We start from the raw sequence: 16,573 nt of genomic DNA, 5'->3' as shown, positions 1-16,573 counted from the left end.
AGACAGGGAAACCATCTCCCAGGGCATAGCCAGGCCGCAATCCCTTCTCCATTCTCCTGGGATTTTGGGCACGCATGTACACGTGTCTGGTGTCGTTTTTCAAGCCACCAAACCCAGGATTTGAACCATGGTTGGCCATGCGGGAATCTGGCACCTTAACCACCTTGCCACCTGCTGGCCCCCACTTACAAGTTTTTTTAATTTTTAATTTTTTTGAGAGATTTTTGCCATAGGGCACATATGCTCTCCAGAAAGTAAGAATTCACCCCCTGGGAGTCCTCCATTCTTCTCTTGGGATCTTGGGGCATGCATGCAGACGTGCCTGGCGTGAGTTTAAGCCACCGGGTCTGGGACTCGACCTACGGTCGACTACATGAGAATCCAGTGACATAGCCATTACGCCAACTGCTGGTCCCCAGCCACTTATTTTCCTTGCTTCTTAGGTTCTGGAGGTCTTTGTACTTTGCCTTTTTGAATAGTTCTAGACTTACAGAAAAGTTGCAAAGTTAGTACACAGAGTTTCCGTGTACCCTTCACCCAGTTTCTCCCTTGATGAACAGTTTGTCACTTCATCACACAACTAAGGAACTGACGTTGGTACATCACCAGAAATCAAAATCGAGACTTCTTGTGAGATTTCACAAGTTTTTCTATTAACATCTTCCTGTTCCTTGACCACTCCACATATTTAAAATGATGAGGTTGCTTGAATATGTTTCTGATTCTAAAGGCAAGTACTTTGTGGGCTGCTTTAAAAAAAAAAAAAAAAAAAAGGAATGCTGAGGCAGAGCATGGAGATTCCATGCTGTCACTCTGATGTGGACAGAGAACCTTCCCCTCCCCCCACAGACTGCAGAGAGCCATGCCAGCATGGCAGGGAGCCACAGGCTTGGACGAGAAGGTGATTCATGGTTTTAGCTTGGGCCCGTACGCTACGGTGAACTCAGAGAGCCAGCACTGACATTTCTAAACCATTCTTCTGAAAACTATTTGGTTTTGCCAATCGAGAAATACTAAGAGTCTAGAAGTTATATGCAGAAAGGTAACTTTAAAAAAAAAATTCTTTAATGAGTTCAGTTTGGGGAGAGAGGAAATGAGGTATTCAGCAGAAGGGGGGGTTCCGCTTGGCGTTCAAGGTGGGCTGATGAGAGCCGGGGAGTTGGTGTGCTCTCAGCTCCACTGGTCAGTCCAGGGCCCAAGTGTTGGCCCATGTGTTCTGTGTGTTCTGCCTGAGGGAGCTGTGCAGGTGGTTTTGGTCCCTGTGCTCTTAGCACTAGTTGGACGAACCTGGGGAGCTGAGTGGAGATGCCTGTGAATCGGAAACCGCTCTGATCTTTGTGGTCAAGGCACCACCTGGTGGTAGTAGGCTGACACTTAGCTGGAAGGCTATAATTTCATTGTGGTGTTCTGGGTGCCCCAACCCCTGGCCTGGCCTTCTTGGGGGAGATTTGATAAATCTTTGTGAAGTAACAAAAAATGTCAGTCAACAAATTGGAATTCATTCGTTTCTGGTCTGTTATCTCACCCAGAGTGAGTCACGGGCTGAGTTAGTGCTATCTCATCACCGTAGCAATTGGCAAGTGTTCGTGGGATGGTGGTTCTGTGCTGTGACATCACAGAGGAAGGCAGTGGGAAGAAAGCTGCTTGTCTAAACTTGGGCCTCCTCCGTCAAAAGCGTGAAACTCAGCCTTAAACCAAGCTCTGGCAGCCTGTTGTGTTTCTAAAATATAAATATTTTGTGTCTTTTAATACATATATAAATCAGGCCCCCAAAATTTAACACATGATTTGTCAAAAGATTTACCAATCATGAGCAATGGAAACTCATCTGTTTCACTTTTGGGTGTGATATAGATAGTTTGGAAAGGTTAATTGCTTTATTTTTCCAACAGACATCAGATTGTGTGTGTGTGTGTGTGTGTGTGTGTAGTTGTTTGAGATGTCATATGTTGTCACTTGTGGTTGTCAAACATGCCCTCAGTGTCCAAAAAATGAGTGCTATATTTCATGTTTGACCAAACCAGAGTTAATGAGTTCTACAAATTGCAACTAACATGTAAAATTCAGGAGTGAGGTCACACTTCTTAGAAAGCAGAGGTATACGCCAATCTGCACATCTGTTAATGACAATAAAACAACACAATTTTTTAGGGTATTCTAGAAGCCTAGGACAATTTTTCTGTTGTTGCTATTAGGTGCTTTCCTCATTTATTTCTAGTCCAGGGATTTACTGTATCTTAATTAAATTTTTAATCCTCTTGTGGAACTAACTCATTTATGAGAGCTTTAAAAACTTAGATAGATATTCTTTCCCTTAGGAGCTAGACTTGAATTGCCTTGGCATTTGGTTGGGAGCTCTGCGGGAACTGTTGGCAAGCAGATCCTATTTGATATGCCCATGGTGGACCATTGGCGACCTTTGACCACTGTCCTTGGCCACACTCTCCATGCCTATGGGACTGGAAAAGGGCGAATTGGTCAAACCAACACTCACACTTTAATTGGGTAAAAAAAGATAGGTCATTGCTCAAGAAAATCCAGTTCAACTGTAGGACTTGGCTTACTTTTTTTTTAAAGAGAGTTTGTTTTTTTTTTTGTTCTAGGGCATGTATGCTTGCTGGAGACAGAATGAGAAACCATGCCTCAGAGGGGATGGCCACACCACAGTCTGTTCTAATTCTCCTCTCAGTACTTTGGCCACACACACACACACACACACACACACACACACACACACAAGCCCCGGCATGGGTTTCAAGCTGCCTAGTCCTGGATTCAAACCGTGGTTGGCCATGTGGGAGTCCAGCACTTTAACCGCTATGCTACCTGCTGACCCCTTAACTTGCATTTTAAGGGCCAGCTGCAGAGAACAAAGTCCTTTCTTAATACCAGGATATTATCAAGTATTAAGTTTTCATTAGTCATCACATTTCAGTTTATCCTGCTGCCGAAGTGCCTTGGGTGGTGATCCATAGATCTCTTAGTTGTTCTCGATTTTCTTGTAAAGGCCATAACTTTTGGTGGAGAACTCTCTCTCCCTCAGTCACCAAAACAAATCTTTCAGTTATCTGGCTTCCCTTGTATCTCAGTGTGATTTCACTGAACCACATAACCTTGGTGCTTCAGAATTACAGACCGGTTGTAGAATGCAGTAACTTGCCACAGTTAAGACTGCCTACTTTTCCATCTGATCCGAATTTCAGAAGCGACCAGTCATCTTTGCATTTGTGCGTCGTAAACCATGTTTTAAAGCAATTGCAGCAGGGTACTTTTGAACTGAGGAACTGAAAAAAAAAAAGTATCAGCTGTGTACTTTGAGCCCAATAAGATTTATAGTACATTTAAATAGTGCACACATTTGTGTGTGCACATGCGTGTGTACCGTGAAGACGCTCCACCGCTGCTATGGCAGAACCTCTTCACAGGTCCTTATTTGCCCTCTCATAGTTTCTGTGGATGTATTTTTTTTTTTAATTTTGCAAAGGGAAATAAGAACTTACATGTCCCTATTCCAACCTCTTAGAAAAGTTGTGTGTGATTCATATTGTCCGTAGTATCTTTATTTGTTTTTAACCAAGCACATCTTAGAGAACTTGGAGTATAGGCACTAAGAACTTCTTAGAACTTTTTCGTAACTGCTCTGTAACATTCCAGTGGTGGAAAGGGCTGTAATTTATAATAGGCCTCCCCAACCCCTGTGACTTAAAAAAAAAAAAAAAAAAAAAAAAAGACTAACTTTTTTAGTGATGTAAATTTAGGAGTATAGGTGTGGATACAAGGTTATTTTGGTGCACAAATTTTAAATATATGCATAGCATTTTCCATAATATGCCTTTTCAATGAAGTTTTTGAAGACCCCACGGGTATTTTATTTAGAGAGTTTGAGTTTTAAAAATAATTTCTTTTTCCTTTCCTTGTCTCTTGAATATACATCTGAGTGACTTTTTTAGCCCCTTCCCTGAATTTTTCTGTCAGAACATAATGGGGTGGGGGTGGAGGTGGAGGTGGGACCAGTTTAATAGTGTACATATGTTTGTTTTGTGAAATAGTTCTTAACACAACCATTAAGTATATATTGGTATTTAATAAATAACCTCATGACATTGTCAAGATTGGAAGTGGCCATAAATGTCTCCAGATTGGGTGGCAGTACTAGTTTCCTAGCATTTTGAGTGTCTGAAATGCATATTGTGGAGGAGTGCGAGGCTGGCTGTGGGGCCTGGAGCGGGCCTGGAGGGGAGGGTGCTGTCCGCGGTGCTGATTCTGCTCCGATGCGGCTCTGAATGGTGGACAGAGAAAAGGCTCCGAGATCAGGAAGGCCGAGCACACACCGACGTAGCCATTTAACAAAACACGTCTCCAGCCAGCCCAGGACTTAATGATTTCTGGTTTTTTGTTTATTGCGCCAGGGGAAGTTGACCCGTGAGGGACCAGCCTTAGTCACCATGAGCTTTTGTGACGTGTGGAAGAATGAGTAGGTTTAAGTGGAAGTAGGAACCTATTTAAACTGTAAACTCTTGCCATAATTCATTCTACTTTTAAATCAAGGAGCTGTGTCACTGTAAAAGAAAATTATGTTTTTAATTAATGAATGGAAATAGTAATCAGAATGTTACAGTTGGAGTTTATACCTTACTTGCCAGTCATTACTTAAAGGTTTCAAATACAAGCTTCTAATTATGTTTTCTAAGCCAAATTTTAGCAGGCATTTAGATGACAAAACCATTTATCCATTTCTGAATAGTTTCCAAACTCTTATATAACAATGCAGTAATTGTCCAATGACACTTGGAGGATGACAATTTTTTTTAAGGCACTGGCATGTATCTGTAGTAAAAGTTAAAAATGCTGTTCTAATGTATATGTATCACAACTAACATCAATAAATTTTTTTTTGTAGGATTAGATTTATGTTTGTATATGTGTAATAACTACTTCTGCAACAGAATTTTTTATAGGATTTTTTTTTAATTGCCAGAGAGAGAGAGCGTGCGCGTGCACGTGCGAACAAGCACGTGTGCAAGCATGACCATACACAACACCCATGGGTTGTGATCATGCTGTAATCCCTTCCCCTTTAATTCTGCATCATGAAAATTCTAGAAATTCACACACATGCACCCCTCATCACTTTCAGCCCATGGGGCCGGAATTTGAACCAGGTTGGGGATTGGTCAAGTAGGATCCAGCTCACTCAACCACTAAGCTAAAGCTGGCCCTGTAGGGTTGTGTTCTGAAACCCATTGCAAAAATAGGAACTTCACATCAATGGTTTCAGGGTTCTTAAACTTAAGTCCATTAGTCGTTGTAGAATAGGAATTAAATAAGAAATTTTGCTTTAAGATTTTTTAAATTTTGCTTTAATAATTATTTAAGTTTATTTATTTATTTATTCACTCATTTACTTATTTCAGTTTGACCAGAGAGGGGGAGAGAGAGAGAGAGAAAGCAAGCTGCCAGGTCCAGGACTTGAACTGAGATCGGCCATGTGGGAGTCGAATGTCCTTAACCACCACACCCCCTGCCGGCTCCTGCTTTAAGATTTTTATACTGGATTTTTTTTTTTTTTTTAAAAGTCAATATATTTTCCTATTTTTTTTAATGCAAAATGTCATGAGTTTCCTGATGACTCAGTACATAAATATCATAGTGAATGGAGCAGATTATTCTGTGATGTTTAATGTGTTCCAATTCCACTTAGCTGTTAAAATAATAATAATAACAACAACAACAATGACTACTTTTTGCTGTAAGGTGCACATGCTCACCAGAAATGCCGGGGTGAGAAATCACCTCCCTCTCCCAGGGAGTTTTGACATGCATGCACATGTGTCAGGCATGTTTTTCAGGCCATCAGGTCTGGGACTCAAAACTGTGCAGCTGGGCTTATGGGATCCAGTGCCACCTGCTGACCCATATTTAAGTTTGTTGTTGGACACATGTGCTTGCCTGGGAGAAAGAGAGTAAGAAAGAGTGATAAAACACTGTAGCACCCTCTGGAGTGATGGCTATGCCACAGTCCCTTTTCCATTCTCTCAGAATTTTGGGCATGCACGCACACGTGCCTGGCATGTTCTTTAAGCTGCCAGGTCCAGAAATTAGACTGTGCAGTTGGCCATGTGGATCTAGCTGCCTTTACCACCACTCCACTGGTTGGCCCTTTTTAGCACTTGGAAAGTAATGAGTGGGATCAGCAGATGACGTAGTGGTTAAGGTGTTGCACTTCTACATGGCTGACTGCGCAGTTTGAGTTTCCGACCTGCTGGCTTGAAAATCATGCTCCCAAAATTCCAGGAGAAGAATGGAGGATAAAGAGTTACGGCATAATCACACTCCCTCCCAGGCTGGTGGGGTGGGAGAGTGATTTCTCACTGTCTCTCCAGCAAGCCTACATCCCCATGGCAAAAAAACTAATAAAAAGAGGAATGAAACCACATTTCATGAAAAAATATAGTAAATATCTTTGCATTAGAATGAGTTTTTATTATGCTACAGTTGGAATTTTGTGATTAGAAATGATCAGAAGTGGGCTGGAACCATAGCACAGTGATTAAGGGCTGTGTATAGAAAGCCAGATACCAAATGACAAACCATGGTTCAAATCCTGGCCCTGGAGGCTTAAATAACACACCAGGCATGTGTGCGTGAAAGCCCAGAATCCCTGTGGGATGGAGTAGAATGGTTCACAGTATGACCACATCCCATGGTTTTGTTTTGTGTGTGATTTTTTTTTTTTAATCATCAGAAGTGTAAACTTATTTTTCTTTTCTTTCTTTTTTTTTTTTGCATTTTCTTTCATTTATTTATTTTTACACTTTTCCACAAATATTTACTTTACATATCAAAAAGTTTTAGCTCATACTCCATAGTATTTTTGTTTTCTTAATCCAAGCCGTGAAGGTAAAATCCATGGAATTTTTTTGTTTTAAAGCTGGAGATACGGATGACCCACCAAGAATTACGCAAAACCCTGTTATCAACGGGAATGTGGCCCTGAGTGACGGCCATAACAACACTGAGGAAGATATGGAGGATGGTAAGTACAGGCTGTTGGCTTCCTCACAGCGGGCAGAGCGCTCTCAGAAACACAAGCAGATTTGATCCAGGCTTTTTCCTTGAGCGCTTTTGAGTTTAAGAGTAGTTAGTTTTCAGGAAGGTGTATCCGAGGGAAACCTAGTGTCCTGTTCTGGTTTTGAGTTTCAGTATTGCCTAAATAATTTCAAGGTAAGTTGATTTTTCCCTATCCGGGCAAGAAGGCCTATCTACAGAAGTGTGTGGCAGGCGGGATCTCCAGCCTCCATTAGACCTCAGGACAAGCTCTTCTTACTCTCCTTACCTTTTCGTTTGCAGCGAGGTACCTCCAGACCCTGGGACATGGCTTTTCGTTGCATTCTCATTGTAGTGCGTTTATCAGTTGTTTGTAGCTGGTAATGATAATCCCACCTGCTCCTGTTAGGTGTCAGATCAGAGTCAAGCTCTGGGCTTCATTCTCCCACACTAACTTTTGATCTATAGCGTCTGTGTAAAACAGCACATGCTTATATACAAGTGTGGACATTTTGTGTCTGGAAAACTTTTTCTTTCTTTTGAGACCATTTCTTCTTTATAATTTACCAGATTATGTGACCTAAATGTTTTGGAAGGTCAAAGGCAGCAGCCAGTAATTGCTTTATGCAGCCCCTGGAATCTTGCAGTGTTGTTTGAAACCATGTTCTGTCAAAGGCATGTCCATCAATCCTCATGAGGGTTGTGTCCTTCCCAGGGTAGTAACGGGGCAGTTGAAAGACACCATCAGTCACGGCTGCACCGCCAGAAGGACTGCTGTTCAGACCTCCTGCCAAAGTTCAGCCTCCGCGCGAAACTGCAGCCGTAGTTGAGAGTTCTCTCACAGTGCGGTTTACCCCCTGGCAGCTGGCTGAGGCAATATCTGAGGAAGGTAAAGAGGCGTGGTCTACACCCGCTGCTTTGTTCCCCCTGGAGTGCGCTTCCCACTAGACCCAGGGCAACGGTGTGGGTGTGGTCTCTTCGGTTGTTGGGCTTTTGGTGGTTTCATTTCATGCATCAGTGATGCCAAAAGTGAGGCAGGGAGCGCATTTGGGAGGCAGAGCCAGATGTGATGAGCCAGGTGTGTACTGGGATCAATTCCGGTCACTCTCAGTCTGGTTTCCACAGAGCAAATTCACGCTTCCCCATTTGTTTAGGGCGGAGGGTTTGGCAGGAGTCACAGCTGTTGATAGAAGGCAGTTTCTCAGCTTCTGTTGATATTTTGGGGAATAGTCCTTCGTGGGGAGGGGGCTGACCTGTGCATGACAGGATGCCAGTATTCCCACGCCCACTGCACAGGCACTACCACCAGAACTATCCTAGATGCTTCCAGTGCCTCAGTGGAGAATCACAGTTATGAGACCATAGCGTAGGTCAGATCCCATTACTTTTTTTTTTTTTTTTGGAGAGATTTTCACTGTAGGGCTGTGCACTCGCCAGATAGACAGACATAGAGACAGAAAGCGAGAAATCACCCCCCAGGGAGGATGGTCACGCCGCAATCCCTTCTCCTCCACTCTCCTCTCGGGATCTTGGGCACGCACGCACATGCGCCCGGCGTGAGTTTTAAGCCACCGGGTCCGGGACACGAACCGCGGTCGACTACGTGGGAGTCCAGCGACATAGCCATTACGCTCACTGCTGGTTCCTGGATCCCGTTACTTTTGAGGGAGCTTTTTACCAAATCACTAGTATTAGTAATCAGTGGCACCGAAGCATAGGGACCTAAAAGTGGAAATGCCTTGTCGTGGCTTCCTAACAGAAAAAACATAAGAGAAAGTAGAACAATCTCCATAGCACTTTCTTCCTGGTTTGAAATTTTAGTTGCCTTCGAAAGGGCCAACTGTGGGTAAGAGAGATCATATCTCTCTGATGGCAAAGGGCTTGGGAGGGAGATGGTTTTGGTGCTAGGAGCAGAATTCTTGGTTCAGGGCAACAATTTTCTAGCTGCGATAGGTATTGTGAACACGCTTCTGAAGGTACAAGTGTGTTGTGAAAGTGTTCAGAATTCCAGGAAGTTTGATGAATGCTCGGTTAAATGAGTTTCTTTTAACAACAACAAAAAAATTGTATGGGATGTGGGCACATCATGCTCGTGGAGACGAGCAAGAGCTCCAGAAAGCACACCCTCCTGTGGGGTGTGGTCATGCCACGACCCCTGTTCCTCCATCCTGCCTTGCTCTCAGGATTTTGGGCATGCACGTACATCTGTCCAGCATGTTTCTCAAGCTGACATATCTGGGACTTGAACCATGCCACCAGTTATGTGGGATCCAGTCACCGTAACCACCAGGCCACTGGCTGGCCCTAAATGAGTTTCTTTACTCTGCAGAGTGTATCCGAGCTGTCATTATTCCTAATGTACATTGCTTCTCCAAAAGAATTTTTAATTAATGATTCCCAAAGACTGAATTTCAGAACACTTTCTCCTTAATCTCCTTTTAGCAGTTCAGACTAGGACACACAATCTGGGAAACACTGGATTAGAATTTTTTTGTAGCCAAACTATTAGTGACTTGACTGATCGGCAGAAAGGTTTTTGTTTTGTTTTTGTTTTTTTTAGTAAGGGAAATTTCTCCTATAAGAAGTTACATAGTTAACAATGCAAAGATAAATGGAAAAATGTATAGCCAAGGGAGAGAGCACTTGAAAATCTTTTTTTTTTTTTTTTTGGAGAGGTTTTTCACTATAGTGCGTGCGCTCGCCAGACAGAGAGAGACAGAGAGACAGAAAGCGAGAAATCACCCCCCAGAAGGGATAGCCACACCGCAATCCCTTCTCCTCCATTCTCCTCTCGGGATCTTGGGCACGCACACACATGCGCCTGGCGTGGGTTTTAAGCCACCGGGTCCGGGACACGAACCACGGTCGACTACGTGGGAGTCCAGCGACATAGCCATTACGCTAACTGCTGGTTCCCTTGAAAATCTTGTTAACATAGGATTATAGGCAAATATCATTTATTTTCTAGTCATTTCTACTTTCTCAACTTGTATTTTATCGTTCATTGTTTTTCCTTAGATGACCAAGAAAGGTTGTAGACTAGATACAGCTTCTGAAGACCCAGACGTGTCTAGCTAGAGATTGTAGATACCTATAAAACTAAAGGTAGTTCCTGGAGCTACTGGGAGCTGTAAAAGCTTGCAGCTGGTGCTGTGGTGGTTAAGGTGACTGGATCCCATGTGGGTAGCCGTGAGGTTTCAGTCCTGCACCCTGTAGTTTGAGGAACATGTCATGTTTATGCATATGCATGCCCAAAATCTCAAAAGGGAAAACAAAGAAGGGATTGCAGCGTGACTGACCCCCATGGGTGGTGCTTGCTCGCTCATTCTCTGGCATGTGTCCTATAGCAAAATCTGGAAAAAGAAAAAAAAAGAAAAAAAAAGTTGCATTAGAAAGAATAATTGAGGTTTGGTAAAAATTACTATAGGAGTGCCATTTGGGGAGGTTTTAGGCTAACCTTTCTGATTCAGAAATCTGAAGTCCATACTTCTGTGCTTTCTTAATGGCACCAGAACCCAGGCTGATCCGCCATTGGCCTTCACCCTGTGAAGATCAGCTTTGTGTGAGAATGGGCACGGGGGACCCGTGGACTGTGATAGGTCACAGCTGCCCTGCTGCAAGGGTCTCCTGGGCATGTCAGATGGGAGCGGGCTGTCGAGGTGTCTGGTGACGTGTGATGACATATGACGACGCAGTTAGTAGAAGCTGTTCTTCCTGTCATGTACCAGAGGAGGAAGCCTGGAGGAATGACACGGTGCTCTGTTGGAGCCAGTGGCATCTAGGCCAGTCAGTCTATTCTGTAGGGAGTGGGTGATCTTTTTATAGGGCGCGTGTGCTCCAGAAAGTGAGAAATCACCCCCTGGTCACGCCGCAATCCCTTCTCCTCCATTCTCGACTCTTGGGATCTTGGGCACGCACGCACATGCGCCCGGCATGAGTTCTAAGCCACCGAGTCCGGGATGCGAACCGCAGTGACTACATGGCAATGTAGCAACATAGCCATCACGCTAACTGTTGGTTCCCAGGAGTGGGTGTTCTCTATAGCTCCTGGTGTATTTTCTTTTCCCTACCCTTCTCTTCCTCTCCCTCCCTCTCTCCCTCTCTCTCTCCCTCCCTCTCTCCCTCCCTCCCTTTCTCTCTCTTCCTCTCCTTCCCACCCCATCCCTTTCTTTCCTCTCTCCATTTCCTTTCTTCCTTTTCTTTCTTTTTTGCCAGAGGATGCCTCTGCTTACCTGAGAGAGAGAGAGTGGGAGAGGAGGAGAGGGAACACCCCCAAATGGGCCATGGTCATACCATAATTCCTTTTCCATTTCTCCATTCTATCAGGATTTGGGGCATGCATGCACATGTGCCGCCTGGCATGGTTTTTTTCTTTCTTTTTTGTTTTTGGAGAGGTTTTTGCTATAAGGGTGCGTGCGCTCGCCAGACAGAGAGAAGATAGAGAGAGAGAGACATAGAGACAGAAAGCGAGAAATCACCCCCCCAGAGGGGATGGTCACGCCGCAATCCCTTCTCCTCCATTCTCCTCTCGGGATCTTGGGCATGCATGCACACGCACCCGGCGTGAGTTTTAAGCCACTGGGTCCGGGACGCGAACTGCGGTCAACTGCGTGGGAGTCCAGCGACATAGCCATTACGCTAACTGCTGGTTCCCTCCGCCTGGCATGTTTTCAAAGCCTCTAGGCCACGACTCAACCATGTGAGATCTGGCTCCCTTAACCACCAGGCCATGGAGCCAACCCTTTTTACTTTTTTAAAAAAATATTTACCATAGGGCATGTGTGCAAGAGACGGAGAGAAGGAGAGGAAAGGCGTGAGAGCCTTCCCTGTGGGCATGGTCCCACCACTGTCCCTTTTCCATTTCTCCCTGCTTCTGGGATGTTGGGGCTTTCATGCACATATGCTCGTTTTGCAAGGTGTGAGGCCTGGAACTCAAACTGCACATTCAGCCGTGGGATCCAGCTGCTTTAACCACCAGGCCACAGGCTGGCCTGCCTTTTTACTTCTTCAAATTTTGAAATAATTACAGACCCACAGGAAGTTGCAAAGATAGTACAGAGGATCCTGTGTATTGTCTCACTCATGTTCTTGGGGCCTACCCAATCTTATGAAATTCCTCACCGGAGGATAATCCAGAGGCTATGTGTGTAAAAGATAGTTTCAAGTCTGCTTCTCTTCTTCCTAAGTCCCCCAGTCTTCACCTCTTGGTCTTTAACATATATATATATATTTAATTCCCTAAGTGTGTGGAGGCTCTACAGAAAAGGGGGAGAAAGCAAATATTAAAATATTTACCATAGGGCATGTGTGCAAGAGACAGAGAGGAGGAGAGGAAAGGCGTGAGAAATCACCCCCCAGAGGGGATGGTCACGCCGCAATCCCTTCTCCTCCATTCTCCTCTCGGGGCACGGTCATGCTACAACCCCTGTGACTTCTCTATCCTCTTGGGACACACACACACACACACACACACACACACACACACACAGTAGTTTTCAAGTCATGGTGGCCAGCCAGGATTTGAACTGCTGGTGACCTTGTGGAATCTGGCTCTTTTAACTACTAGGCTGTGAGGCTGGTCCAAGATAAATTTTCAGTGATTTATTAGTAAGAAAAAATTAGAGCCACTGAAGTGAATTTTTTTCCTCATGAAATGTCACACTAAACTAGTTAGGATGGTTTGTAAGGTGAACCTGTTCTGAGAAGGTGCCTTGAGAGCCAGGGCAGTGCCAGGTGGGTGCAGAGGCGAAGTGCCACACCACGTCTCACTGTTGTTTGGTTCTGTTTAATATTTAAAAGAGTAATTCAGGAATTTGAAGTGTGGTTAAGAACAAGAAAGCATTTACGACATGTATTGATTCTATGTATGTAAAATCGAATCCTTTAGAGAGCGAAATGGTACAGGACACAGATGGATTAAGACCGAGGTCTAACGTGGGCCTAGAGCTTGTCAGCTTCTCTGGTGACGTCCCATTGGTTGCTCTGTGTGCACATCTCTATGAAGCAGGCACACCAGCTGTCTGGTTTTATTGCGGTCTGCATTTTGTGGAGCGTTATGTTCATCTCCAGGAATGGCATTTTAAAAATCAGAGGCAGGGTCCTTACGCTTAGTGTTTCTCAGCAGGTTTTGGGTGAACTCCAAACTTGAGGAGCCTCAGTTTCCTCACCTCTAGAGTGTGAATTAAGCACCACTTCCCCTCGCCTGCCTTGCAAGGTTTAAATGCTGCCTGCACATGTGTCCATAAAAACACGTGCCCCTCTCAGTAGTGTGATCTCTAACAGGTGTCCTGCTGTACAGTAGAATTTTGTTCCTCGGGGATGAGAGTGGCTCAGACAGACAGCTCGTCTCTGAGGCGGCTCACCCTTCTCTGCTCTCCTTCCGAAATGCCTGTGCTGCACCCCTGGAGCAGGGCGGTGTGGAGTCGGCGGAGATGGGTGCAGAGTGTTAGGGAAGCCCCTAGCCCTCACCGTCACACACGTCGCTTTCCTCCCGTTGGTAAAGAGTACCACCCTCTCACGAGGACTGATGGACATGTTTTCTGAAGAACAAATCCAGTTAGTCAACCCTTGGCGATTTCTGTACACTAGAAGGGGCCCGTGCTGAGCACAGCGTGGTGGAGCTGCAGACTGAAGAGAGGAGCGTGTCCTGACTCTGGCGCTCTTTCCAGGTCTCCAAGTCTCCTTTTGAGCTTTTGGACTCTGGTGTCAGGGGACGCCACACAGTGCCCTGTTCTAAGCCAGGACTACCCCTCAGGCACCACCTCATCTTCTGTAGAGCCCTGTCCTTCAGCGTGTGACCTGGGCAGCACACTCATCTCAGGCCGCAGCGAGCTAGGTGCAGGGAGTGAAAGGAAGCCTCAGAGCCATTGGTGGCAGGGGGACCTGGCAGCGGCGGTGGCATAGTGCTGCATGGCGCGGGAGGACTATTCCTTACAGGAGGAGTTGAGGCGCAAAGGGAAGCGCGCGGGGCTTGCCAAAGCTGATTGATCCGCGGCCTGTGGTCACTGGGAAATGAATGGTGGCATCAACAGTGAAAGGTGAAATTTTAAACAGACTTCAGTTGAACCTCTGCTAAGAGGCATTATATTGGCAGAAACCTCGATTCCTTAAATTGGCCTTCAGTCTTGCTAACATCTAACAATCTGTACGTGTTGCAAAGAAGTCTAGTTTTTCTACCATAAAGAAAAGTTATCTCTGATAGGGAGTCCAAGCTGGTTTTTCACAAAAATTGAACTAATACTGTTACTGTTTATTTAGGCTAACTTTTTAGCCATGCGATTGCCTCTAACAGTGCTGTGCCTCCCGGGGAATGGCTGTCTCCCACCGCTCTGAAGGCTGTCACCCACCCGCTTGCTCTGCACCCCCCCTCCGCTCCAGACTCAGCCCGAGTCTCAAGTGTTTGCCCTGTGCAAGCCCTGTGCACGAACAGATGTGGGAGCCACTCATTCCTCTCCACAGCCTCTCCACCCACTCCCCCAGCGTGCCCAGGAGTACTCGGGGGTTGCAGTGTGTCAGTAGTACAACACCACACCGGACTCTTGCACCTGCGAGAGCCTGAGGCCACATGTGTGGTCAGCTCTCTGTAGTTGGGGTGTCATAAGGAAGGAGTCACCCATACAGAAGCTGTCATTGTGCAGTTTGGGGTTTTTCATAAGTTGGAAACGTTGTCATGTTTTCAGAGTGAGGCCCTAGCAGGTAGACTGCGCTCGCATAGCACAGTTTCCTCCACGGTTTTGCCCGCGCGTCCAGTGCTGCGTGGGTCCTGTGACTGACGGCGTGTTTTCTTGCAGACACCAGTTGGCGCTCCGAGGCAACCTTTCAGTTCACTGTCGAGCGCTTCAGCAGACTGAGTGAGTCGGTCCTTAGCCCTCCGTGTTTTGTGCGAAATCTGCCATGGAAGATTATGGTGATGCCACGCTTTTATCCAGACAGACCACACCAAAAAAGCGTAGGATTCTTTCTCCAGTGCAATGCTGAATCTGATTCCACGTAAGACAGTTTAATGATGCAACTACAAACCCACAAATAGTTCTGTCACACCAATGAAAGCCACGTTTGATCGACCAACCTCATTTTAAATTTGCTTGTCCTTTGATTTTAAATTAGATTACATATGTTACTCTCTTTAAAACACACTGGTCTGTGTTATACATCCAATCTAGTAAGCCCATACTTTTTTCTTGCAAATAGAAAACTAAAGATTGTGTGTCGAACGCCCCGGGCCATGGAGTCAGGGCTTTCTGGACTAGCTGACCACTGACTTAGCAGGCTGTAGATGCTCTTCCTTGTATGGTGACGTACCCCTATGGGCTGTTCGGAAAGTCCGAAAAGTCTTGGAGGCACAGTTTTGGAGTGACCAAATGAGCCTCTGACTTGACTTAGAAAAAAGTTTTTATTCATATGATTTCTGAAAGGAAACATTAAAGTTCTGTAATTTGAGAAACATATGGATGGTCATTCTATACAGATGAAATGAAAGATGAAGAGGCTTCACGTTTGCATGAATATTTCAAACTCTGCCCATCAATTGGGTCTCAAAAGTTGAGAATCTCTCAAATCAATAATAAAAACCGTTAACTGTTAAACTTATCAGTAGCTCAGCTGACAGATGATTTAAAGGCAGTGCGGATCACTTTGTCACCCTGTCCTCATCTCTCCACCATCCTTAGACTGTGGTCTTTCGGGGCCCTCAGTAGAACGTCCCCCAAAGGGCACTGGCTCTAGCCCCAGGAAACACAGTTCATTTTTTCTCTTAAACTGAGGAGTTAGTCGGCCAATGTTAGAATACAGCCAGGCTTGTTGGTAGGTGAAATGTTTTTCACATTATAATGTGATCTCATGGATACTGGGCAGATTGTCTTAGTTGAACAGACGGCTCAACGGTGGCATGGGCAAACAGTGAGCTCTCCACACCCAGTGCAAGCCTCAGAGTAGGCACAAGGCGCCTTTGCAAAAAAATTCTAGCACTTGTTCTAGAGAGCCTTCCACCATTGCCGGTTTCTGTGTAACGCTCCTTCCGGAATCCCTGCTTCAGCTGCAGTCTCTATTGTCGTAAGCTTCAGAGTGGTATATCCTTTGGTTTAAACATGAGCCCGGAGACCATTTTGCAGTCTGCCCTGCACTGGACTGCACGTATGACCAGTTCTCTTGTGGCTGAGACTCAGTGCCCATGCTCCATGCATTTTAACTCCTCACTCAGTGAGTTCCTTGGTGCCTGGGCAGGACAGCTTGGCGCTCCCCTGGTTCCCCCTGCCCGGAAGCCCATCCCTAGCAGGTGTGTGTGGGGGTGTTCTAGAAATTGAGAGGCTCCACCCGCCCCCTTGCCTGCCAGCCACAAGGGGTAGCAGGGACACCTCTGCCTGCACCGTTTATTTCTACACTTCTCAAATACTTGGCTTACCAAAATGTTATTCAGTCTTAGGAATCTAAGGGGAGTGTTGGAAGGTCAGGCAGACACTTGTATTTTATAGATACAGTGAAATTAATTTGGCCTCAGAATTAAAAATAAGCCATGAGTTAAATCACT

General features: G+C 45.3%; 1 protein-coding gene across 2 annotated transcripts in view; it reads left to right on the top strand.

Annotated features, from left to right (window-relative positions):
- Window positions 1–880: 880 nt before the first annotated feature.
- Window positions 881–16,573, top strand: part of USP7 (ubiquitin specific peptidase 7) — a 42,519-nt gene continuing 26,826 nt past the window's right edge. The window contains exons 1-3 of one of the 2 annotated variants that reach the window (XM_006146502.3): window positions 881–1,042; window positions 6,932–7,036; window positions 14,838–15,036. In XM_006146502.3, coding sequence (XP_006146564.1) covers window positions 1,033–1,042; window positions 6,932–7,036; window positions 14,838–15,036 — 314 coding nt within the window. In that variant the 5' untranslated portion in view covers window positions 881–1,032. Of the gene's footprint in view, window positions 1,043–6,928; window positions 7,037–7,762; window positions 7,937–14,837; window positions 15,037–16,573 lie in introns of those variants that run through there. The other variant, XM_027771058.1, reaches the window with a different exon arrangement.

This window comes from Tupaia chinensis, unplaced genomic scaffold (genome assembly GCF_000334495.1).
Source record: "Tupaia chinensis unplaced genomic scaffold, TupChi_1.0 Scaffold000182_1, whole genome shotgun sequence".
Lineage (NCBI taxonomy): Eukaryota > Metazoa > Chordata > Mammalia > Scandentia > Tupaiidae > Tupaia > Tupaia belangeri.
The sequence above is the reverse complement of the archived record's forward strand: the minus strand, read 5'-3'. Positions and strand labels throughout refer to the sequence as shown.